Source organism: Lichenostomus cassidix, chromosome 15 (genome assembly GCF_008360975.1).
Source record: "Lichenostomus cassidix isolate B80296 chromosome 15, HeHo_3.0, whole genome shotgun sequence".
Taxonomy (NCBI): domain Eukaryota; kingdom Metazoa; phylum Chordata; class Aves; order Passeriformes; family Meliphagidae; genus Lichenostomus; species Lichenostomus cassidix.
The window spans coordinates 9,770,638-9,796,349 of NC_139496.1; the positions used below are offsets into that span (position 1 = coordinate 9,770,638).

Sequence of the window (25,712 nt, forward strand, 5' to 3'; positions counted from 1 at the left end):
ATCTTTTCCCTTATTCCCCCAATTACCCTCTCCTCAGTTTATTCTCCTACCAGAGCACTCCCTGCTTCCTCACACCGTGTCACAGATCACAGCTTGGGACACCACTGCAGAAATAATTATAGGAAATAGCTCTGTTCCACAATTTCCTTTGCTGTTGTCATTAATTAGCATATATTCCCAAACCTCCGATACCTGGAGTCTGAGGAGCTACAAATACTGGAGCAGTTTTCCGAGGTAGCAAAGACAGAGCCCTTCCAGGAGCACTTTACTGAAGCCTTCGAGGGGCAGTACTCGCCCGCCTCCTCCGGACATCCCGCGGCTCCCATCACACGGGGACGTGCCGTCTCCCTCATTTAGACTTTTTCGGCACAAGACAAGGCGGGCTTGGGCAGGGCTGGTCGGTCCACGATCGACTAAAAGGGAAAGGGACTACAGCCGACGTAGCTGACCTGACGCAGAGCCCGCACTCCCGCCGCCCCTCAGCCGCCTCCTCACGGCGGCCCGCGCGCCGCCAGCGCCCCCTAGCGGAGGGCGGGAACAGGAGGGAGCCGAGGGCGGCTGGGCGAGAGGGATAGCGGGAGCGGCGTGAGCCGGGAATGGTGCGGGCAGCGGGACCGGGCAGCGAGCGTGCTCCTGCGCTCGGCACTGGCGCGCCTCAAGCGCTGTGTTCAGTTCTGGGCCCCGCAGTTCAGGAAGCACACCGAGGTGTGATATAGCCCAGCCAGAATGTGACAGGGTGAGCTAGGAAAGGGTCTGGAGCGTATGTCCTGTGAGGAGCGGCTGAGAGAGCACGGGGCGTTTAGCCTGGAGCAGGCTCAGCAGGGACCTTATCACTCTCTACAAGTACCTGAAAGGGAATTGGAGTCAGGTGGGGATCGGGCTTTGCTCACAGGCAACAAGAGACAGCACGAGAGGACACAGTGTTAAGCTGCGCTAAGGGAAGTTTAGGATGGATATGAAGAATTTCTTCACAGAAAGGGTGATCAGACACTGGAATGGGCTACCCAGGGTGGTGGAGTCACCGTCCCTGGAGGTGTTCAGGAAGGGCTGGATGTGGCACTGAGTGCCATGGTCTGGCTGACGCGGTGGTGATCGGACACAGGATGGACACGATGACCTCACATCTTTCCCAACCGAAACGATTCCGTGACTCGCTGACCCGCCGGCGGCTCAGGGCAGCACCGCGCACGCGCGGCCTGGGGAAGGAGGCGGGACGGCCCCAGCTGCAGGGGCTGGGCTGTGTCTCCCTTAGCCCCGCCCCTGCGCGCCGGCGATTGGCTGCAACGCACGGGAGAGCCTCGCCCATTGGCCGGGCGCGCCGTCCGTCTCGGCCGCGCGCCGCCGCCGCCATGGTTCGCTTCAAGAACAGGTGAGGCGGGCGGGAGGCGCCGCCGCGGTGTTTGGGGCCAGGCCAGCCCCGCGCCCCTCACCCCTCACCCCGCGCTGTCCCGCAGGTACGTGCTGTGCGAGGTGGTCTCGGAGGACCCGCGGTGCCGGCAGTGCATCGAGGACCGCGCGCTGGGCCTCGCCGTCAAGGACGCCATCAGCCGCGTGCACGGGGACTACGGCCTGGCGTGCTGCTCCATCTCCTTCACAGGTGCGGGCGGGACGCGCGGCCGAGGGCGCGGGGCTCCTCCGGCTCCGCTCACCGGTGCCTGTGTGCCCCGCAGTGAAGTACCTGAACGCCTACACCGGGACGGTGCTGCTGCGGTGCCGCAAGGATTCGTACCGGCTGCTGTGCTCCGCGCTGCCCTTCGTGCGCTACCTGGAGAGCCGCGGCCAGCGCTACCCCTGCTTCCTCAACACCCTGCACGTCGGAGGTCAGGAGCCCCTGAGGCTGGGGAGAGGACCGAGATTAAACTGTACCTGCCACGACCCCCTGATGCTGCTGTGGGTGTGACAGACACGCCTCGTGTTTCACCAACATCAACTGCTTTCAGCAGATCTAAATAAGAAACAGGGACCAGCAGTTCTTTGTTTGAAACCCTCGTTAATTTTGCTTGAAGCTTCATTACATTTATCACAAAACCAGAGCAGCAAATACAGTGTTACATTATTTTCTCTCTAAAACAGATTTTCAAAGTATAGTATCTTCTGTATCCTGGAAATTAACCCCCAAGGGAACTAACAGGCACTGCATGTTAGAAATGATTACTCCACCACTTAACCTCAGCAGTGCAGAAATGAAGTCTACAGCCCCTTGGTAGCATTTGCATTAACAAACTTGTTTCCTGGGGCATTTGTGACTTGATACAATGCTCTTCGGAAAATACAGCAGTAGCTCTGAAACATTTGGTTGTGTAGATTGTTACATACTGTTCTTGTGACGTCCACAGGTACCATAAGAACATGTCAGAAATTTCTGATTCAGTATAACAGAACACAGCTGCTGAGGTTGTTGCAAAACTGTACAAATGAAGGTAAGTTTCTCCAGCCACTTTCCTAAAACCCTCAGTTCCTGGGGATTTTTAGGATATGCTGAGCTACTTCTGAATTCTTGGCCTGAGAAATGTTTCTTTCTTTAGATGTGGAGGATATTCCAGTGTATGTGAAGAGATCAAGTAATGACCCTCTGTTGCTTTCTTTATTGCAGAGGAAAGACAATGTATACAGAAGTCCTTGTTGAGCTGTTCCCTTACAGAAGAGCAGTCTCTAAGTGGAGATGAGGAGGAAGATGATGGCACAGAGACAGACTGAATGTCACTTGTTCCTGTTCGCCTCCATTCTGTACTTGTTTAATCAAGATGGGACTGGTTATCTTCAGTGTTAAGCAATGCAGGGGATAGGAAAAGCATTTGTTCATATTTAGACTTCATTACCCATTCCAAATATTCTTAAATTAAAAAATAAAACATGGTTTCACTTAAGTAGGCTACTTGCTTGTTTCACTCCAGGAGTCAAAACCATCTGCACTCCTAAAGAGTGTAGCAGCTCAATGTGTTCTTCATGCTGAGGTAGAAGTGAGTTTTAGGCAGTTGGCACAGACACGGAATGTAGTTATTCTCCTTCAGCATACAAAAAGCATTAACATCTGCTTTTTACCTTAAGTGCACTGTTAGCCACAGGGCAATCCATTCTTTTGAGTCAGAAAAGCACCAGTTGTGTGCACAGGAGCAAAGAGTACAGGGAATGTATGGCAGAGCTGCAAGGCTCAACTCCATCCCCCCCATTATAAAACTCATAGGGTACAAGTACTGCTTAGATATTTATTAAGTTTACACCAATCAGTTACAGGAAAGTAGCGTTGCTGGTATTATCTCGAATCCATAGGAAAACAAGATACAATTGAAGATGCTGTCCCTGTGGAGACTGCCCCTGCAGCAGGGACAGCCTGCCTTGCCCGCATCACTTCCCTTATCCTAGTGCCTGTGACATGTGGAGGTGAGTTACACCAGCTCCAGCTATTCTCTCTTCCCAATGCAAAGAAAAGTTGACTATAAATGTGCAGAGATAATAGAACACAACAGATACTGGTTAGACACTTAAGTAGTTACTCCTGTTCATTGGCTTAAAATGACTTGCTGTGAACAGTTAACTGCGTATCTGAATCTCTCTTAGTTGCTTTCTCTGCCCTCACCAATAGTTTTCCAAAATGCATTTGAAGCATTGACACCAAGATGTGTTACCACTTCCAGGTATCTTAGTTTCTTTGCAGTCCCCTGACAAGCTGTACTGTCTTTCCATCAAGTGGGGTTAGTTTTGACCAAGCGTGAAGTCAAGCTGTTTTTGAAGAATGTTTTGCAGGTGTTTCCTCTATCCTTCTGTAGCAGTTGGAAGCATTCTTTACCTTCCCCCTCTCCTGTTCTTTCTGGTTTACAGCCACATGTGCCATGTACTCTTTGGTACCAGCTTCCCATGAGGCATACATGAGGAGACTGTTGCTTTCAAATCAAGCACCCATGCACTGACTCCAGCTTTTTAAACAGGGACACAACCACTGACTGCCAGTGGTGCTGGAATAGCTAACTCCAGGCACCTCAAGCACACATTTCCTTGCTCAGATCTGTCTCCCTGGCAGAGGGACAGAGCACACCAAAACCTGTGCAAGTGGGGCTGAAGACAACAGAAGACAGTGCCAGTCTCCCTCTGTAAGTTCAGTGGTACTTTCTACCAGCACCCTGGAATTAATTCTGTCAGCAGGAAGTTAAAATTTGAATCTGTGCAATGAAGTTTCTAGGGCTCCACACTGCCATGACAGTTCAGCTACAGCTGAGGAAGGGTGCAGTACTGTAAGTGCGTGTGCGTATGATTTATTGCAACTGTTGGCCTCGACTGGTACATTACACCTAAAGTTCATTTTATTCAACAAAATCCACACCACTTAACTCATTAGCTCAAATCAAACCACAAACATTGCAGAATGTGACCAACCAAAGAAAGAGTGGGGAGGAGTCCAGAGGAGACATGTCCGTAGCACAGATCAACTTAAATCCCAGAACCAAGCAGATACAGGCCCTTATCCCAGTACAAGAGAATCCCAGTTTCTTGCTGGGGTATAAAAGTTATCTACAGACTTCAGCTATCAGTTGTTCTTCCAACTCAAGAGCAGCCAGTGTCAAACCATCATTCAGGTGGTTATCAGGAGCCCTAGGGGGAGTGTTTATTCTAGGTGATCAGGTTAAAAATAATGTGTAGCCCATGGTTGGCAAAAAACAAACAAAAATTAGCAGCCTCACTCACCCACATTAAAACAGAGCTGAACAACTGAGAGAAGCCAGGAGGTTCCTTCTACCACTAGTGCCAGTTTGCATTTTGAAGTACAAATCATCGAGCCACTTTCAAACCAAGTAGCCAAGTTCTGCTTTACACTCACCTCAGCTTTTATCTTTCTAAGCCAGAAGAACAGGAGGAATTCTTGCTCCTCAGAAAAAGAACAGATATAGCAGCTAACACTCTAAAGCCAGTAAGCTCTTTCGCCTGTTTCCAGTGCAGCCAAAACCAGTTTCTCAAGAGAGCAGTTTGACAGCTTTACTGCAACAGCACTACTGTCAGTGGGATGGACTGCTGCCCATGAATAATTACAGGGAAATAAAGGCTCTCTGCCTCTTCTCTTGGGTAATATTGCAGTACTTTGGCAGTGCCACACAGCTGTAAGGACTTTCACACAGTTTATCAGGCCCAAAGAACTGACTCAGCAACTAGAAGCCTTAGCGGATTTCTCTCTGGGTTGTTACTTCCAAAACTCTGTTTCAGTATAAATTCATTAAGCAGTTGGAATCAAAATACATTACTTCAACATACACTGTCATGGTTTCCTCCTGAAGCCCCTAGAAGCCCTGGAAACATAAGTTTAGGCTGTTCAAATTTAAATACTTAAACTATAGCAGCAAAACAAAGCAAAATTAAAAGAAAACCAGGAGAGGAAACTTCTCTTGAATAGCAGAATCACTTTGTGTGAACAACAGAGGTGCTGAACAATAGCTTCTGCTTCTGTTTCTTTCTTTTCTTGCCTCCCTTTTCCTCTGTGAAGAATTAAAATGATACTGTCATTCTTGTCATGGAACGGGAACATCACACACAAATGATAAATGGTTTTCTCTAGCCTAAATGTCATCTACAGATCCATAACACTTCCTATCACTCACTGAACACCAGGTAGTTTAACAAAGAAGTTACTGCAGATGAACTAAGGGAGACTCCATCACACCTGAAACACAATTATAAACATACCTAAATGATTGTAAAGCTGGTGTTGCAACAGCAGATCCTAGGACCATAGCATGCAGCAGTTTGTCTTTCCAACAAGTATAACTTTAATACATAACCAAAAAACACTACCACTGGAGCAGACTCTCCACTGAAACTCCTAGGCCCTCCCATCTAACTCTCTCCATCATTCAGTGCTGTCTCCACAAAGAAGCCAAAGTTAAACATCAGAACTGAGCATTAAAAATTAGTTTCACCAGCCAGCACCAGGTTTAAAGTTCACCTCAATTTGTTTCACACTCCCTAACTTGAAATTTCAGCTGTAAGATACCTTGACATTTTGGTCAAACTGAAGTGGTAATTCAGCAGCTAAGGTATTTTTAGTTTAAAAATACATAACCTGAACTTCCTTAAGATAAAGCTTCATTTAGGTTCCAGTAGAGACATGGCCAACATGATTGTCAAAAGCCATCTTTGTCCTAACAGGATTCTTTGCTAGTTGGAGATCTCAGCTCCCCCTAGGAAGCTGCTTTAACCTGACAAGCTATTCAGAAACCACAACCTGACAATTTTCAGAACTGTCCTCTGGCCAATTTTTGGTCCCCAAAAATTACTGCTTTCCCTTCTCCCAGAGGAAGAAAGGGAAATACTAAATTTTTTCACTTCTGAAAATTTTCCTGTCTTTCCCCCTGGTCTTTTACCTGATAAATGATCAGCTGTGGACGGTTTGTCCAGCTTCAGGAGGGCTGCCTCAATAGCTTGGCTGAAGGAATTCTGGAAGCTGGGCACAGGTATCCGGTCAGAGCTGTCACTTTCTCCATCACTATCCACAGGCACAGGGAGTGCCAGAGTGTTCTCATCTGAAAGAAGGAAGGACATGCAGAAGGCTGTCTAAAACTTTCACCACACAAATGCCCCTCCACCCTCCAGATCCTTCTTTTGAAGTGACAAGATTTCTCCCATTTAGATGCATGGTAAAGAACCTCAAGTATTTATACCAGATTTTCTTACCTCTTGTCTTTGGAGCAGGTTTAGGCCATGTTTCTGGTTTTGCCTTTCCAACTCTCAACATCTATCAAAAGAAGTTGTAGGATATGATTAAATTCCACATACTTGAGCAATCCTGCATACCCTAAAAGTGGCAAGAAAATCTAGAAACCCCTTCAACTTAAACCTTATGATGTCTCCCTAAGATTTATCCCACATTGTTTTCACAGGGGCAGCAACAGTATTCTCAGCCTAATCCCCAACTAAGACACAGGCAATTCTGACAAGATTCACTCTGCTACATGGTTTACCTGGGCAAAGGAAGGAAAGGGAGACTCTTCTTCCAAGCTTCCACAGAGCAATGGGCTGACCTGGCTGGCAGCGGGCGACAGCGGAGTTGGAATAGACTCTATAAAGAAAGGAGTAGAGAATTAATGCCAGACTGCATTTGGCCAAGGCAGTCATTATGCTGCTTATTAGGATGTAACAGAAATAAAAGTTTTATTATCCTATGTAATTAATCATTTTTATCTCACTGGTTCTATCCACCACTCACACAGTGGAACCTCTCAAATTTCCTCAATCTTTTTATTTAAGTGAAATTTAAGTTTGCTTGTGGTACTCTTTTGGTTTTGTTTGAGAGGGTTTGTTTACTTATTTTGGGAAGCTGGGGGTGGGGGCTTTTTGTTGGGTTTATTTTAGTATAACATGTTGGAGAAGATGGAGATGGTAGAAAGAAAAAATGCCAGTAGTGTTTTCCTGGCATGCACACTTTTCTTCCTTTTTGGGGCAATTTTTTCCTTTCTTCTGCCTCATGTAAAAGATGGGGTAACTACAGTGTCAGTCTCATATTGTCACTGAAGTAGAGGCTGTCAAAAACAAAGGAACAGAATGTTTCTTAGCCTTTTGTGTATTGTTGGAAAACGCAGTTTTCCAGCAAAACTCATGCTAACTAAACAAGCCTGAACAAGGCTTTAACATGGTCAGGCCTCAGTAAAATTCCAACAAGCTGCAGTGGTTTGTTTGCCTGAGAATGTTCTGTGGGAAGAATGTCATGAGAAAGATTAGGAGTCAGAAGTGTTATGAGAAAGGAATAAGGGAGTTAGCAGGAGGATCCCTGAATGTGTGAGAACAGCTGCAGTGTATGATCTCATAGGCAGTCTAGGAAAGAATCATAGAATCACAGAATGGTTTGGGTTGGAAGGGACTTGAGGACCATCTCATTCCACCCTCCTGCCATGAGCAGGCACACCTTTCACTAGACCAGGTTGCTCCAAGCCCCATCCAACCTGGCCTAGAACACTTCCAAGGATGGGGCAGCCACAGCTTCTCTGAAAAGAAGCTGTCTTTGATCAGTGTTTGAGAAAATTTAGCATGATGACCTGAGCAATAAATCCCCAAAAAATTATCAAGAGCGAGATGTAATTCCAGATGCTCACCTGTCTGAAACACAGGGCTTCTGCCAAGAGGAGACTGACAGAAGCTCTGATGATCAATGCTGGTAGTTTCTCCATGGCAAGAGGTAAAAGCAGGGAACTGCTGCAGATTCTCTAAAGCAATATGGACCTCTGGATCTAGAAAGAGATTTTAAATTAAAGCACTACACAATGTGGGGGAGGACTGTCAATATGCAAGTCGTTTCAGGAGTCTAGGAGATGCCAACTCATTTCTTTCCACCCTCTATTTTGGAGACCAGTACAAGCCCTGCTGCTGGATGGAAGCAGTTTCTAGGCCTTTTTTTGCCTTCTTCACTTTTCGCTCTACATCGTGACTACTATAAAAACAGAGAGCTATGTACACCATGGAGATAGCTGTGCCCTTGAATGCTCTCCATCCCTCCCAAAATGCACAAGTATGCAGCAATTGCGTAACATCACTTAACATCCTGACTAAGACAGCTTATGGTTTTCATTGTACAGCCATCGTTTCTAATCTTTGTAATCTTGTTCTAAGAAACACTACAAACTGCAGGCCTCAGAGTTCATTCTATAGCTCAAGAAATCAGCTCAGCAATGAAATATGACTGAAACTCCACCAGTTACGCACAATCATGACTTACATTTGCCCTGTTTCTTGTTTTCTTCTATCTCAATCCTGCGCTCGCGCCGTCGCTCATCACGAGCTTTCTTCTGCCGCAGACGTTTCCTCTTTTCAAGGTCATCTATGAGCAATGCACAACACTGGATATCAAAAAACCCACACCAATAGTCTGGCAAGGTTTCCTCCAGCTCTGAGAACAACCTTTTAACACATTAGTAACAAAATATGCTTACAAACAACATATGCTCTTCCAAGCAGTCAGGATTTTTTATTCTTTTTGTAATTCCTGTCTGTGAAACAGTGAGTTGGGGCTGCTCTGTCTAGCAGTCATCAGACAGTTGGTGCAAGAGGAGTAAAGCCCTAATGTATGTGCTTTTTTCTACTATTAAGGGATAAGAATAAATACCCCTTCATGGCAGAACCTACTAGAAAGGTAGTACCAACCTGAAAACAACTCTAAAGTCTCCTTAGAGATGACAGGTGGCTTCAGAGCCAGTTCACAGATGCTGAACTCACAGGTGAGAGGCAAGTGACAGAGGTAGCGATGACGCTGTCTTATATCCTGATAAAGAGATAGTGAAATGTCACCACAAGGACTAAATGCAGCCACAGTGATGAACAGAGATGGAATGCACACCACTCATCAAACCAAATGGAAAAAAAATAGCACCAGTGACACAATGATTACTTTATAAACCACAAACATATGAAGGATGCCCTGAGTCAGAACCAAATGTTCCAAGATCTCCACCAACTACATCATAATCAGACTTGGATGCAGTGACTCCAGCTCACTTAGTGATTTTCATGTTCTTCCTCCCTTCTCACTCACATCACTGGAAAAAAATTCTGCAATACCAGACTTGCAACACAATTCTTCTTGTACTGGACTTTCTAGGAAAAAAAACCCTAAACTACAGCCTACTTATCAAAAGCAGCATAAGGCCCAGCACCTTCCACAGATGCCCTTCACAGATTAGCATCCCTATCATTCATAGTTACTATTTCTTACTACTGAAGAGAATCAGGTCTCCTCTGTCAGCTACAATGATCAATCTGCTAAAACATAGCCCTTAATTAATAAGATAAAATAACTACCTCTGTCATGGAGTAGCCAGTTATCTCCACTACAGCTGCAGTTATCTTCTCTGGACTCTTCTCCAAGCTGCCGTATTCACGCACAAGGCATCGAACGTTCACAGGGTGAAGGTACATGCACTGTCCATCCTCCGCTGAAAGGCAAGACATCATCACTCCTCCTGTGCCTGTTCATTTTCAGTACCCTTCCCCCACCTCAGTACATCCTCCACTAATGTAATTAAAGCTCCTTCCTGGGTTCCTGTGGGACTTTTATTTCACAGGGGTTAGCTGCATCTAGCAAACTGACAAACACATTCCTCATGGAGGGTCCCAAAGGAGGCATCTCTGCCCCTATGACTCCAGGATTTCATTGCACTGACCTTGATAGAAATAGTAAAAAGGAGAGTTGCCAAGGTGTCCACTGCTAATTGTATCTTTAGATTCCTGGCAGCTTGTTTCAGCTGGATTTGGTTCTTCAATAACAGGTTCTCCTGCAGTGTCCACCTCAGGTACTTCCTCCTCATCCAGCACTGCCTCTTCTACTTCCACAGGAGGTGAAAAGGAACTTGCCAGGTCAGAACAAGGCTCCACAAGCTCCTCATCGAATGCAGAGAGATATTCCACATCACACTAACACAACAGAGAGGACAGAGTTACTACCACATCACCTCTTTCAAAGATTATCATCTCTGCAAAATCTTTGGAGCAAGTTCACCACACACTGCAGCATGAAGTGGCAGAATTAACAGGATCTGCCAGAGCAGATCTGTCACCCACCTTTTTCTCTTGGGAAACAGCAGGCTCCACAGCTTTGGAGCTTTCTAGGACCAATTCTTCCACAGCTGCACTGATTCCAGCAATGCCATTGTTTTTATCCTGGTCAGCAGAGAGTGCTGTTTCTCGCTCCTGCAGATCATCCAAAGGGATCAAGTTTCAATTTGCCATTTCAGACAGGAGACCATCACCATAGTTATTTTTAGCCTTGTCCTGGTATTCCTTTACTGGAACACGATCCAGTAAAAACCATTCTGCTGTATTATCCTGAACATCACACCAAATACCTGGAGTCCAAAGGTTACAGTGTCCTCCAAGGTGTATAATGCTACTCCAGCAGCAAACACCAGCAGCATAATCACACACAACCATCTATGCAGTCCAACAGGGATGCTCAGCACTCAGCGCACTCTTAAAAATAAAGCTAGTAAAAACTTCCCAAGAGGTTGTTACCTTCAGCTCCTGGATAGCTGCCTCAATGAAACAGGCTTCTGGGGTGTGTTTTTCTTCCTCATACTGTTTCAGTAATGCTGCTTTCTCCTCCAGAATCACCAGCTGCAAGACCTGCTCCCTGGATGCCAGAAGCAGCTTTGAATACTGACTGTGCTGGTCATCTGAACAGAAAGAGCACCAAATCATTAATATCTGCATGTAGAGGCACCAGCCTGGACTGCTGCTGCTTCTGAAGTTTTGTTACTGCTCACTTTTGTGAGTTAATCCCCCAGGGCAGACAACACTCAGCAAGAGTTTGATACAGACTCCACTAATTACCATTGTATCACAAGCTGGTGTCACATAGCTGCTCTGACACGTATCTCCCCCACACAGCAGTTTATCTGCCACTTCACCGCTCAGCTGCTACACATCAGTAAAAATCAAGCCTAAACTTCTACACTGCAGAGGCATCACCTTTGAGAAGTCTTGGGGGCGTCAAAACTTCCTGAAACAATGCACTCTGCAGCTTCTTCCTCTCTTCTCAAAAATAATGCAGTTGGAAATTTCTGCAAAGCCACCCTGGTTTGGGTCAAACTAGTTCATAAGCCCATATGTATTAAAAATCCATAAAAAATTATTATGAGGTTTTCACAAGAAGCACTGCAGAAACAGTAAGCTAAAGAATTGCAGTTTAGCAAAAGGTGACCATCTTTGTTACTTTACAGCAACCACAGCATCTCATATTAACACAGTCCCTGTATTAACTGCTCCCCAAGGGTCCAACCTTGTCTACAGACACCAAGTCAATGGTGAATTTCCTGGCTTTAGTATGTTCTCAAATCCTGTTCTTTTGTTTGTTTTATGAAAGGATTTAAAGTCCTCTAGTTTCAAATACTAAGAAATATATGAGACCAGAGCCTTCATGTTGGATACCCATCACACTTCAGGAGACTTGACTTTTTCCAGAGAGTTTAAATGCATGCAGCCTTTCCTAAATGTGACTGCAAAATGAAGTGAGCCAAGACAGCCCACAAAGCAGCAATGTTCAGTAAAATTATTTCTTTAGTCACAAAATTTTTGTGATACTAACAGATAAGATGATGATGAGTTAGTCACACTCTTGACTGGAGAAAACTGAAGATGTCAGGCAACAGATGTTTGGAATAGGTTTGCAATAATTTTGATTATTTCCCCACTGCATTCACTGACTTCAGCTGATAAGTGAAGATGATGAAAACCTTGTTGAAGATTACAGCCTTGAAATAGTTTAGACACAGAGAGTTATTTTTGCGAAGCTGTATAATGAGGAGTCAGAAGGAAAAAAGTTAAGGACACTGAGGAGCCAATAAAAGCAGTAAGAGTCACACCAATGACTGTAGGATACAAAGTACACACCAAATTATCAGCAGTGACTAAGAAGGCAGGAGTCTGCAGTGCAGTCACTTGAAGAGAAACAGCACACAAGTTAAAGCCTTACAGAAAAACTGTGTGAGTAGAAAGTTTACTGTTAATATGTGGTCATTAAGCTTTTCAGTTGCTAAGCCCCATGTTCTGCAGTCTGGTTTATTTTAAGGTGGCAGCATGGCATTTCCAGGGTAAACTGTCCCTGCACAAATCCTGGTCACAGTGAGGAACAGAATTCCAACCACCAGGACTCAGACACACTTACCTCTGATATAAACAGGCTGAACCACATTCATCCACTGGGATTTGGGCAATGCCACCAGAACACCTTTTTCTCTTCTCATAAGTTGCATCGTAATGGTATCACCAATTGCGTATTGACGTGTTTCCATAGCAACAACACTGCAATGTACAGAGGAGGTTAGCAGTGTAAAAATAACACTTCAAAAACGTGCATGATTTAATTAACATGGCCTCACCTCTTGAGATCCTTCTTGTGAACAGAGCCATAACAAATAGGACACTTACTCCAGGTCTTTTCACTCAAGGAGAGATAGTGAAGGATACATGCCCAGCAGAAGATATGCCCACAGCGGGTGATCTTGGCTGCGGTTGGTGGGTACAGACATATTGGGCAAGAGGGCACTTCATGGCTACAGATTCGCTGAAATGGCACATGAGAAGAACAGTACAAGCTTTAGACTCAGAAATCAGTTCCTGAGATACAGAATAAGCCACCTGTAAGATCTACTCTAACATACTATCTTCCAGCTCTTTAGGCTCTGTTTATTTACCAAGAAATTAGTACACTGTGAACTAACACCTACAGACGGCACATGGAATAACCTTATAAGCCACCTGTCTTATTTCTTATGTCTTATTTCTATTCTAATGACATTGAAAGTGAGTCTTCTCATGTCTCCCCTCATGTATTCATCATCTCTAAGAGTTAGCAGCATCTCCATCATCTGAATTCAGACAGTGAGAAGACGGCAAGCGAGCTCTGTGGCCTCTCACACAAGCAGACTTGTGCAACTGTGTAACTGTGAGACTGAACTTACCCACTTCTGTGAACATGCTAGCTCTAGTCAGACACTTTGGTAGCATCTCTGTGTGGCAGAGACATAACTGCCAAGCCAGCACCTAGATTTTTTTCAGCTCTCTTGTAGTGACAGGTAACAGTAAGCCTACCTCCTCTCCACCTACACCATGCTCTAGACTGTCTTGGCAGATATAAATTTCTACTTGAGGCGACCCAAAACTTCTGACCACAATTCTCATGAGATTTTCTGTTTTGTTGCTAGGCAAGATAGGCCACCTATGCACAGAATAATTCTTCAAAATTCTACAGTCTAAGTCCTCTTCCATGGACTCATGCCCAAGTTTTCTGTTAATATCTCGATCACAAGGACTCTGTCTACAGAATGTCAGATACTATTTTTGATGAGCTCCCATCTGCGAAAGCAAGAAGAAGCTGCTAATTTTCCTAATAGATTTTAGCACTTCTCTTTTCCTGTCATGAAAGTATTTCATAATATATTCCATGACAGATCTTTCCCAGTATTGTGGGAGTGACAGAAAAGGCCTCAACTCAAAAACAGCTGAGTTTTATGTAACATCACAGAGGGAAAGAGGTAGTTAAAGACAGGTTGAGGTTCTTAAGAAGGGGAAAAAAAATCTAGCCCATCACAACTGACCACTTGCTCCACAAAGTCCCAGTTGACCAGGGTATCTGGATCAGCAAAGTGGACTGTGTAGTCCTGTTCTTCAGAGACAACAAACTGGCAGCTGGGGAAAGGCAAAGAGACAGATGATCCACTCAGTTGTTTTCTAAAAACTTTTTGAGAACTATCCTATAGGATTTTCTGAGCTTCTTCTTTGTCCAGCAGAAAACTACTGGATGCAGTCAGTAACTTCTATCAACAAAAAAAAAAAAATCAGAGTTCAATTCACAACCAGATTTCCAGGATACATGTGTGTCTAACTCAGTTAGACACAACATGACACACTAAGTACAGATGAGCCAGGCAGACTGGTTTTCCAGAAACATGTAAGTAACAGTCAGCTGCAATGGGGATCTATTAAAAAAACAGGGAATCCACAAGGGGGAAAAAATATGGTCACTACAACTACTGGTGTGTTCCTGCAAATAGACTTCACTACAATAAGCTACAAAACATTATGGAGAAATCAGAAATATCAATGCTGAAAATACTTTTTTATCTTTAACATTGTAAGAGACAGGAAGTCCTGAACACACTTCAAATTCTGGGGAGATTTCCAATCAAAAAGGAATTCTGCTGCTAGGTTACTATATTGATTATCATTTGGGTTATACTACATACTTAGGGGCTTGCATAATAATCAGCAATTTAAGAGCTAAGACCCATATAAGTAATTGCCTTTGAGACTTATAAATTCAGATTAGCTTTCATCCAGCAACTGCTATCCCTTCCATCTCAACATACTAACTCTGGAAAAATCAACCATCTTCTATAAGGAACTACACAGATATTCCCAAATGGGAGTGCCATGTCCCAAAGCCATGCTTGAAAATTTGAGCAGAAGATTAACTGGTTTGTATCTAAAGGACCCACTCCATCAGATACCTGGCAAATTGGTAAAGACAATATCCCTTTAAAATATAGTCATTACCACTGAAAACACTACAGAAAGGTAATTTCACTCTAGAAAAGACAATACAATTAGTCAAGCTCAAACAGACTTCCCTTCCACGGTCACCCCTTACAGCTCCATGTCTCTGCAGAAGTCTAAGAGCCCTGTGGATTTCCTACTCACTTGGCCTGCAGGAACAGCTCCTTGTTGAATGGTTTATGTCCCCACTTGTTCCTTTTCCCCCAGTTGCCATGTCCATTCCCATCAAAATGTCCTGCTTGGCCACGGGGTTCAAAGGTGAAGTTCAGTAAGTGGTTCAGATTAATCTTCTTGGGACCAGAGAATTGGGCAGGGCTGAACTCTGCCCGTTGAGCCTCTGCTACCTAAGAGAGAACAGCATTGTTAGAAATTGCTGGAGTTGACAGCAAAAAGCATCAGTACAAGGAGACATCCAGACCCCATCAGTGATTACACATGGAACATGCAGCATCCACTCACTCACCTTCTCCCATCCCTGTTCTGCAAATCAAGTAGAGCAGCATTAAAAATGCACAAGAACCTGAAAGTGAGAACTCAGTGGTCTTACCCCACATTGAGCAAAAGGAGGAGAGTTAAAACAACCAACCATGAAGATAAGTAAAAGCTGGCAAAACATTGTCAAGAAGTTGTTCAAATCTTGACAATACTCTTTTAGACAGTAATACAAGTCTGATTACTGTTTGCACAGGTTGTACTTGTTTTGGTTCATTTTCATATAACCGATGCAAAAAATAAGAATTCAACAGAGGCAGCAGGTGAATTTTGAGCCAGTGATCTAGATGAGAAGTGCTGCTCATCCATCAAAACTGAAAAACCAGAGTATCAGTTAAAGCCCCAAAACACTCTAAAGTATTTAGACCCACATCAGCATAAAAGCCTCAGTCTGGTTTTACCTTGATCTCAGCAAGGCTGATACAATTACTTTCTCAATACCACTATCACTTGTGAATTTGTGCCCTGAAGTGGTTGGACCCAATCAATCTTCAGAGAGCAAACTTTGGCCTGTTTAGGAGACTGGCTGGCAGAGTCCCTTGGGAGGCAGTGCTGAAGGGCAAAGGAGTCCATGAAGGCTACACATTCTTCAAGAAACCTTAAAGGCACAGGAACACACTGTCCCCACATGCCAAAAATTGAACCAGCGGGGAAGGCCAGCCTGGCTCAATGGAGAGTTTTAACTGGAAGTCAGGAAAAAAAGGAATTTATGACCTGAGGAAGAAGGGACAGGGAACTCAGCAGGACCATGAGGATGTCAAGAGGTTATGCAGGGAAAGAAGTGAAGGGCCAAAGCCTGACTAGAATTTAATATGGCCACTGCTGTAAAAGACAAAAAACATGTTTCCATAAATACATCAGCTACTAAAAGAGGGCTAAGGAAAATCCCTTATGCTTCATTGGATGGACATGGAAACATGGTGGCAAAGGGTGAGGAAAAGGCTCAGGTACTTATTGCCTTCTTTCCCTCAGCCTTTAGTAGTAACACCAGCTGTCCTCAGCCCCCTGATCTGGAAGACTGGGATAGGGAGCAGGATGAAGTCCCCATAATCCAGAGCAGCAGTCAGTGACATGCTGTGCCACTCAGACACCCATGGGGCTGGATGGGATCCACCCATGGGCAGTGAGGGAGCTGGCAGCAGTGATCATAATTTACCAGCAGTCCTGGCAAACTGATAGGTCCCAGTTGACTGGAAGTCATCAAGTATGACACACACCTGCAAGAAGGGCTGGAAGGAGGATGTGGGGAATTACAGGCCTGTCAGTGTGACCTCAATGATGGGGAAGGTTAGGGAGGACATCATCCTTCACACCATCACACAGCATGTACAGAACAATCAGGGGATCAGGCCCAGCCAGCGTGGGTTTATGACAGGCAGGTTCTGCTTGACTAACCTCCTATGACAAGGTGACACACATGAAGCTGTGGATGTTGCCTACCTGGACTTGAGAAAAGCTTTTGGCAGAGTTTCTCATGGCATTCTCCTGGAGAAACTTGCTGCCCATGGCTTGGATAAGTGCACTATTCCCTGAGTAAAAACCTGTCTGGATGGCTGGGCCCAGAGAGTGGTGGGCAATGGGGCGACATCTAGCTGGGGCTGGTCACTAGTGAGGTTGCCCAGAGCTCAGTATTGAGGCCACTCATGCTGAATGTCTTTATCAATGATCCAGATGAGGGTTTGAGGGCATCCTAAGCAAGTTCACAGGTGACACCAAGTTGGGTGGGAATGTTGATCTGTGTCCTCCTGTGGAGGACAGGAATACTCTACAGAAGGGTTTGGACAAGTTGGATTGATGGGCTAAGGACAATTGTGTGAGGTTCAACAAGGCCAAGTGCCAGGTCCTACACTTGGGTCACAACCTCTTGGAATGCTCCAGGCCTGGGGAAGAGCAGCTGGAAAGCTGCCATCAGCAAAGGACCTGGGGATGTTGGTCAACAGCAGCTGAACATGAACCAGGTGTGCCCAGGTGGACAAGGCAGCCAGTGGCACCTGGGCTGTACCAAAAAAAGTGTGGCTAGCAGCAACAGGGCTGTGAAAAGATGTCATTATATATTTTCATTAAGGACCTGTGTCATGAGATGTGTACATGGCCTGTTTTGGCACCCATTCCTTAGATGGTGTTTTTTCTTAGAGCAGAGTAGAGAGCATTCCTCTTCTGTAATTGCCAAGTTGTCTACTCACACTCTCTCTGGCATCTCAACAATGTTAGCACCTCTTATCACTCTTTCCCTTCCCAGCCCAGGAGCTGAACACAGCAGACCTATCTAGGCAGGTCAGGGTGATCCTCTCATCTCAAGAAAGAAGGCCTTGGAGGCATGGCATTACAATTCTCACCTCATCTCGTCTTCCACCATTAGAAGAGCTAAAAGATTTGCCACTTCCGCCGCTGCCTCCCCTTTGAGGGGGCATCTTGTTAAAAGCTTTGCTTTTCTGTGAATTGGAGCGACGGGACTGACTGGAAAAGTTCTCATTTTTTGAATATGAAGTTTCTCTTTTACGATTATAACGCTGTTTGGATCCACTCGCATTCTTTCCATCTGAAAAGAAAAAAAACAACCAAGAATCAGATCAGTAGCCTCAGAGCTGTCCCCATGTACTGCACCTCAGCTAACTTCACCTCAGAGATGAGCTCCCCTCAGCCACTGTCTTAAGGGTAGTGTTTATCAGGACATTAAATCCCTCCAGCAAACCAAACTATTTCATTCCTATCATTGCCCAAAGAGCAGGTAAAAGAGTTTAAAAGAATATATTTGCTGTGCTCTGCCTTTTATTAGAATAGTTGACTTTCTTTTTTGCAGGTTTGGAATTGCCACCACCAGACATTAGAGTGTTGCCTGGTGCATTATGTTAAAAATACCAACATCATATACCGCATCTTCATGCCCCATTACAAGAATTGACAACAACTAGTTCTTTTTTTCATTTCATTTGCCTAAAACACACAATTTATCATATTTATCACATTCCCTTGCATAAAGACACTGCTGCCTGTGTTTTTCTTGAAGGCTCCCATTGCCTGTTTTCACTTTCACTTTTGCACTCTCTGCTTAAAAGATCCCAGCAGATCTAAACTCTGTTTAAAAAATACACTTTTATGTCACCAGGCCAACAAATGCTAATTGATCTTGAAGCACAAACCAAATGCTCTGTGGCCTTGCACAGCACACACCTAAGATCTAAGTCCACCAACCTATGCAACAACAACTGTTTGCCAAAAACCACACTTGGCACACCAGTGACCCAAACACAGGACACAGTGGTGAAGCACAAAGCAAAATACTGCAGGAATAAAGTTTACAAGAGCAGAAAAATCAGTCCATCTCTTGAGAGGTGTTTTCTGTGCCTCAACAGCTGCTACATCAAACTGCTAGAACAGAGTTAATACTACAAAAGTATTTCTAGCCGTCTTAACACAAGACCAGAGTTGCCCAAGGACACAACAGACTGCTGACCTGTTGCTTAACCTGGCACTTCCACCATGTGCCCATAGTTTTATTTGTAGAAGAGATATGGTGATAAGCTTGGAAACAAAACTCCACAGGCCCCACAAGACATCTATGCACACAGCCAGCCTCAAAGTCACTCTGGATACTTGGTAAACATTCCACAAACAGCAAGGCCTCACACAATATCTAGTTGCATTTTACAGAAGCCTGTTAGTTTCCCTTTTCCCACTTTGTAGTTCTCCTCCCAGCCCCTTAACATAAATCTTACACAGCAGGCAAACACACCACTGTGATTCAGGATCATGTTTCTCATATGGGCATTTTCACTGCCAGTGCTTCCAGTTTTCCCCTTTCCCAGCACCACTTCCCATCTACCCAAGCATTTAAAACAGCTGGAATAGCAACATTCACATAAACTGTCTTTTTCTGTTGTTTTTTCTCCCAACTGCACCCCCAAAAAAGACGGGCATAGGACAGAGGATGGTCTGTGTGTTATTGTATATTACTGAGGATCCAACTTTTTAAGAATAAATTAAGTAATAAAAGTGGCTGGACCAGGTTCTGTGCTGGTCTGCTGCTTCTTGCACTTGTCAGACTTCAGTCTTTGCCTGCAACTACAGCTATAATGGGACCCTATCATTACTTTCACATGATGTGACAGGCCCATTTTGCAGACAAACTTCATCATCAGAACTGGTAATTTACTCTGCTATTCAAAAGGCTGATCCTTTAATTCAGAATTAAATCAACTCTGTCAGAACCACAGCTGTGTAACTCAAACACATGCTTGCATAGCTGGCAGTGCTTTAATGCACATCAGGCTAAAAAGACATGGCTTGAGCATTATCAGGAAAAAACACACCAGAAGCTGCCAAGTACTGAGGGTGTGACCAGGTCTGGCTGAATGATTAGATAGACCATTCTTGAGAGTGTTGGTAGGGAAGAAGGAATAACCAACACCTCAGAGTTTCTGGTAAAACATTACGTCATTTTGAAGAGGTTTGGACTACTCCTTAGGTTACTCAGAAGCAGAACTTTTCAGTTTAGAGCTCAACCACCCTCTTAAATCTGTAATTTCAGCAAATGCACTAGTGGGGCATATGCCTATTGTGTCTGTAACACTTGCAGTTTCTCTGCCATCTTCAACTGGGGAAAAAAAACAAGTCAAAAGAAGTCAATCCAAAGTGGGTGTTTACAAAGGAACAGCTCACACCTGCAGCTGACAAAAGAATTTCCTACCACTTAAGAGTTTTAATCAAGTTACTCACCATCAGATTTGTCAGTCAAATGGTTTACACACATTCCTGTCATACTATAGGTCCTTTCAAGCCACCTCCTAGAGCCTTTGGGAGTCACTTTAGTGACTCTCACATTTTATAGGCAGGAACTCTCCACTTGTGCCTTTTAAAAAAGGACCCTACAACAGTCTAACAATACTTCAAACCTCATTTTTCCAGATTGGTAGTTCCACTCCCTCACCACAAGAATAACTGACCTCAGTAGAAGCCTGGTCCATCAGAGTAGTAAAGTCAGTCAGCAGACAACTGAGAGCTTGGAGAACACATTTGTAAACTGGAACAGCTTTCCCCCTCCCTGAACCTAAGCAATGCTGTTCCTTCCAAGGCTTTCCAACATGCCACATGTCAGAGAGCTCTCTGCTTTCTATCATCCATCCCAGCACTCCCACAAAGAGCAGGGCAGGATAGGCTGCACTAAGACACTGTGAAAAGTGGAAGATTCTCACTGCCATCCTCTCTTGTGAGATCCCAGTTTTAAGTGGCATAAATTTGGATTTGGTAGTTTCTTTTTCTTTCTTTTCTCGACAATTTAGGAGTTAGCAAACAGCAACAGTGCTGGTGAGGTACTTTCTCTTCACTCAGGTCATGTGTTAGTCCTTTGCTGTTTTCGTGGCATCTAACCTACATATATGCAGATTATGTGGATTTATCTACCCACACACACTCTAAGAGACCTATAAAAAATACTGCCCATATAATTTAAAAACACTAGCAACAAAACTATTCTTACATTTTGGAGCAAGCCCTGAGATTTGTGGTTTCTCCTGCTGCTAGAGGATCTGTATCTCCAAAGATCCAGAGAGAGGAGATGAAGTTCACAGGGTTAGGAGCAGCTCTAGGTGACCACTTGGGCCCTGAAGCTGCAGTACAGGTTTGCTGTTGGGGTGAGAACTGCTGTTTCCTTCCATCTTTTTTCACCTCTTTTCTGCTGAGCTGTGCCAAAGCCAGCAGCATTGCATAAGGGGTTTGGATCACACTAAAGCCACAGGGTGGTTTCATGAAAACACACTGAGGCTATTGCTGATGCCAAGGCAAACATCCCAGTGAGCAGGAGGTGACTGAGCACTCACACAGCCCAGCCAAGCAGGCTCACACTGAGTCTGATAAGTGCCAGAAACATCTGTGACAACTAACACTGTCCATCAGCTCTTGAGGACTGCAGAGAACCCCAACAAGCCTATTTGCCCTTAGCTACTATATCCCACCAGTGTCCAACATGCAACAGCTACAAATAGTCACAATTTAACCCAGCTACATCTTGTGTAGTTGTTTGCCCCAACTTCACCAAGGGAATCTCTTCATTTTAGTTTTCAGTACCCTCCAGTTACAATATTCCCAAATACACACCTACTCCTACGAAAAGAGATTCTGATTTTTCCAGGTATCCTTGATGCACTGTAAAGGAAGCAACTCATCCCTTTGCCCTGCATTGTACTTCAGAAACAAGTGTCATTGAAGAGGAATTATGCCATGACAAAATTTCCCTCTGTTTCATTTTTAAAAAAAGTCTTAAAAAGTTTTGGGGTTTATTTAATTAAAAGTATTGGAGTAGAAGAGAAAGGTCATCAAGACTCCTCTCCCCACTGCTCCTGTGTTACTAGTGGCATTTCATCCTGTAAAAGGTGACATTCCCCAAAAATCCAACATTTTTATTCTGGGCTGGAATAAGAGGCCTTTTACTTCCTTCCTCAGTACAGATACTGTATCTTCTACATTATGGGAGACCAGCCACAGCACAAGTCAGCTTAGCTTCTTCCTGAAGGATGTTTGTATTCTGTGAACAATTCTCCATGGAACATCACACATCACTACAAAAGAAGCTGCAGTGAGGAGCTGCCTCTTGGCAAGATGGGGACAGGAAAAGGTCTTCCTAAAAAGACTTCAATGTATTTGAATTTGAAGTTAAAACTTCACTGTAATTACACAGTTACACCACAACCTGGGGAGCTGTGGGTGAGTCACCTCCCATGTCCCACTTCTGTCAATCCTGTGGAAGGTCAATTAATACAGATGAAGAGCAGGTAATACTTGGTTACCCAGGACATGACCACGTTTAGAAGGTCCAAAAAGGAGCCAACAAGCACCTCCAAGATACTTATTTTGTTAAACCTTTGGAGTGCACTGTTGCTTTCTCAGAGGCCTGAAGTAATAAAGCTGAAGCAAACCACTGAGGAGGAAGGAAATTGGTACAGCAGTGGTGGTGTGGCAATGTGCTACCTCTCCCTCACATACTTCCAGGACTAATACCACTACCTTTAATCACTACTGCCCCATTTCCAGGTTTTAGAGGGGTGGGGGGAAATGTTTGCCAGGAACACTCTTTTCCTAAACAGGTTTAGAGAACTAAGTGGGCTTAGGTCTTACCTTGAAATGACAAGAACCACACTGGCTCCTGAAGAACTGCTCTGTCAGCAGAACCAGCTGTTTGCAATGACATGTGTGACAGTTTGGGTCGAATGCCAGATGAGCAAACAACACCCAATTAACTCTGAGCTGCCCCAAAGCAGGTCACTGAAACACCGGGGCAGGGGGACTGCTGTGTACGGACACCACACCTCCTTGGTGAGGTGTAACAACGCAGGGACAAGATGAAGTTAAAATGAAGTTAAGATGAAGTTAAGGCCTCTCTTCACAGGCACTGGTGAATGTATGTTCTTACTATAGAACCAGGGCTTTAGCTCTCAAGCTGATTACTCCAGTACTAATGAAGATAAAGCACTAATCCTTAAAGGAAGAGGAGAGCAGGGATCCCAGCTCACCAAACAGCGAGCAGCGCCGGAAGAGGAAGGAAAAAGAAACCAAAAACAAGCAGTGACCTGAAACGCCGCCTATTAAACCCAGCTGAGACACAAACAACCCGCCAAGGCGAAGTTCAGCTCCACCACAAGCCAAGGGGGGCACAGGGCCGTCTGTCCCACAGTCCCACGGTTACCCTTCCCCTCCCCGCGGAGTCCCCTCACTCTTACCGCCTTTGGGCTTAGACTCCCCCGCGGCGGGCCCGGCCGAGGCGGAGCGCGGCTGCTGCCCTTTGCTGCCGGCCGAGGATCCGGACGCTCCGGAGCCGCAGGGGCTGCTCTTGTCCATGGCGGGGGCTGCGGGGGTCGCACCGGGCGGGCTCTGCAGCATCAACGGGCGCCCCGGGCGAGCGGCGGCCCTGGGCGGGGGGGCACGACGGGCGCTGGCAGAGCCGGCGGGGGCCCAGGCTCATGGCCCGCGGGGGCGACCGGCGGGGGCGGCGCAGCGCGGACTCGGCCTCCTTCATGGCGACATCTTCTCGCTGCTCCGCTCGAACCGGGGAAGGCCGCGGGAGGCCGGGCCGGGCCTGCGGGGCTCCGGGCGCGGGGGAGAGAAGAGCTGCTCACGGAGCCCCGCGGGGCCCGGCGCTGCTGCCGCCCGAGGGGTCGGCACCACCCCGGCACCCACCGGCTGCTCGGCGCCGCACCGGCCCCGGCTCGGCCGCCGCTGCCCCGTAATGGCGACGAGTCGCCCGCAGCAGTGGCCAGACCCGGATGCAGCCGGTCCCGGGCGGGCCCCGGGGCATGACGGGACTTGTAGTCCTGGGCGGCGCGGGGCGCGCCGGGAGCTGCGGGCTGGGCAGCCCGGCACAGCGAGCGCGGAGCGGATCATCGCCCCGAGCGATCATCGCCCCCAAGGATAGAAAATCACCTGGTGTTAAATCCTTGACACCGATGTGTAGCAAATAACCGTAAAAAAAAAAAAAAAAAGTACCTCATCAGGCCTGCTTGAAGTGGTATTTTTTTTTAATTTTCCCTCAAAGCAAAAGGGGGAGAAAAACCCACAGGGCAATGCGGATCCTAAAGGCGTTTCTTTTAAGCTTTAAAATAACAAAGATCTTGCATGCATCTTCTGATGCCTTTTCTGTTATTTTAGGGATGAGAGCTTCATGTCCTGTGGGAGAGCAACTCTGAGATTCTTTAGAAAATGTTTAGGTGGAGAATGTAAGGCATCTTTACCCCCATAATTCATACCATGATCTGAACCTACAGCCCCTCAAGTGAAAGCTTCACCACTAGGTTTGTAGCCACAGGATGAGCAACAAATCTAGGAATTTGTATTTTACAAAATTCAAACAAATCCTCTACAAATATTATTTTAAGAAAAGCCTCATAAAGGCCTTAACACTTGATAGTTCCCTATTTAGGTCTATTATTCTTAGAATTTCTGACCAAACTGTGAGTGTGGTTATCACACTATTTAGATCTTCTGGATTTGAGGGGGCAAAAAACCCCAATATTCTTACAAACTTGCCCCTTCACATTTGGAAGGAAATGAGAAAGAGCACAGGCAAAGAGAATATAGAGATGCTAAACTTTTTAAAGGAAAACACGACATTTTTATTAGCAAATTGGATGGCTGCAGAAAGAAAATAAATACAAGCAAGTCTTTTCTCCCACTCCCCCCAAACAAAAGCAACCATATAATCCAAATACTGTTCAATAGGAGGATATGAAGAACAAACACTTGCCCTGGTTAACATGAGCTGCAGTGCCACATTCAACACTGCCTTCGTGCAGAGAGCGACCCCAGGAAGCATCTCTTCAGGGAGGTTTGTACCCTTTATCACAGCCTGTCTGATCACACATGGTCACCTATGACAAAAGAACATTCAAAGTTGCAGGAGCACCTGCCAGAAGCACCTGCCCAGCAGCCCCACAGCTATCGTCATTCCCAGCGCGCTCTCGGCGGGCCGGGCACGGGCACAGCCCCGGGCACAGCCCGAGCAGCGGCGGCTCCAGCGCCGGCTCAGCACGGTGAGCACCGCTCTGCGGCCGGAGCGACACAAGCACCGCCGCCCTCGCGGCCTCCCCAGCCCCGCCGCAGCCCTTCGCCCGCCGGCAGCTCCGCCAGACAGCGCGGCCGCTCCACCGCCCGGCCCCGCCGGCCTTTCCTCGCCGAGGGAGACGAAGGGAGCCCGGCAGCCGCGGCCAAAGGCTCGGAGCCCCGCTGGCTACAGGGTCCCGCGGGCAGCTGCCGGGGAGGCGGGAAGGGAGGGCTGTGGAAGGTCCGCACTCCCCTCACGCCCCAGCCGCCAGCCATTGGTCACCGCCACGAGGTCTCCGGGAGCTCATTGGCCAGGAGCGGGATGATGGGCGGGGCGTTCCTCCCCAGCCCGGCGCGCCGCGCGTCCTCCCCCTGTTCCCATGGCGACGGGAACGCCGCCGGCTCCGCGGCCCTGCGGCCACCGCAACCGAGGACACCAGGGAGACAGCCTGTTGCTGGTGTTACGCTGCGGCATAACTCTGTCTAAAACAACTGTGATGCTGTGGACGCTGCAATGAATAGGGAAGGGATTCAGCTAAACCGCCCCCCTGTGCTCCTGGCTGCACCACTTGCTGTACAAGAGCAAGAGCCTGGCTGGCTGCTCTCCATTACCTTCAGCTGGACAAGGAGTTTTGAGTCCACACTGGGAAGTTTCTGAGGTGTTTCTCAGT

The 25,712-nt window shown here is 46.2% G+C and overlaps 2 protein-coding genes across 3 annotated transcripts; one reads left to right on the top strand and one right to left on the bottom strand.

Annotated features, from left to right (window-relative positions):
* The first annotated feature begins 1,225 nt into the window (after positions 1-1,225).
* Positions 1,226-2,852, top strand: POP5 (POP5 ribonuclease P/MRP subunit). Its single transcript, XM_085076075.1, has 5 exons — positions 1,226-1,369; positions 1,455-1,597; positions 1,671-1,820; positions 2,337-2,420; positions 2,594-2,852. Exons 1-5 carry the CDS (start codon positions 1,350-1,352, stop codon positions 2,695-2,697), a joined length of 501 nt encoding a protein of 166 aa, XP_084932201.1. The 5' UTR covers positions 1,226-1,349; the 3' UTR covers positions 2,698-2,852.
* RNF10 (ring finger protein 10) lies at positions 1,971-23,770 on the bottom strand. Of its 2 annotated transcripts, none has more exons than XM_085076073.1 (17): positions 23,226-23,770; positions 17,850-18,052; positions 15,166-15,365; positions 14,064-14,154; positions 12,846-13,030; positions 12,632-12,768; positions 10,981-11,141; positions 10,531-10,659; positions 10,134-10,383; positions 9,772-9,905; positions 9,118-9,235; positions 8,693-8,794; positions 8,073-8,207; positions 6,945-7,042; positions 6,658-6,718; positions 6,348-6,506; positions 1,971-2,833 (listed from the first exon to the last, which is right to left on the bottom strand). In XM_085076073.1, the coding sequence occupies exons 1-17, from the start codon at positions 23,383-23,385 to the stop codon at positions 2,736-2,738; spliced, it is 2,421 nt and encodes an 806-aa protein (XP_084932199.1). In that variant the 5' UTR covers positions 23,386-23,770; the 3' UTR covers positions 1,971-2,735. The 2 variants fall into 2 exon arrangements, with proteins under 2 accessions (XP_084932199.1, XP_084932200.1); XM_085076074.1 differs by lacking the exon at positions 1,971-2,833 and adding an exon at positions 3,193-5,462 and having other exon boundaries at positions 23,226-23,769.
* Positions 23,771-25,712: the final 1,942 nt, after the last annotated feature.

What these genes read in the sequence shown, in the direction of transcription:
- POP5 (XM_085076075.1), top strand. Translation starts at nt 1,350, where the DNA reads ATGGTTCGCTTCAAGAACAG. An exon ending in ATGGTTCGCTTCAAGAACAG is followed by an intron (nt 1,370 to 1,454) that starts GTGAGGCGGGCG and finishes GCTGTCCCGCAG; the next exon opens with GTACGTGCTGTGCGAGGTGG. An exon ending in CAACACCCTGCACGTCGGAG is followed by an intron (nt 1,821 to 2,336) that starts GTCAGGAGCCCC and finishes TGACGTCCACAG; the next exon opens with GTACCATAAGAACATGTCAG.
- RNF10 (XM_085076073.1), bottom strand. Translation starts at nt 23,385, where the DNA reads ATGCTGCAGAGCCCGCCCGGTGCGACCCCCGCAGCCCCCGCCATGGAC. An exon ending in GGGACTTTGTGGAGCAAGTG is followed by an intron (nt 13,031 to 14,063) that starts GTCAGTTGTGAT and finishes GTGCCATTTCAG; the next exon opens with CGAATCTGTAGCCATGAAGT. An exon ending in CAGCTATCCAGGAGCTGAAG is followed by an intron (nt 10,660 to 10,980) that starts GTAACAACCTCT and finishes GATGATCTGCAG; the next exon opens with GAGCGAGAAACAGCACTCTC.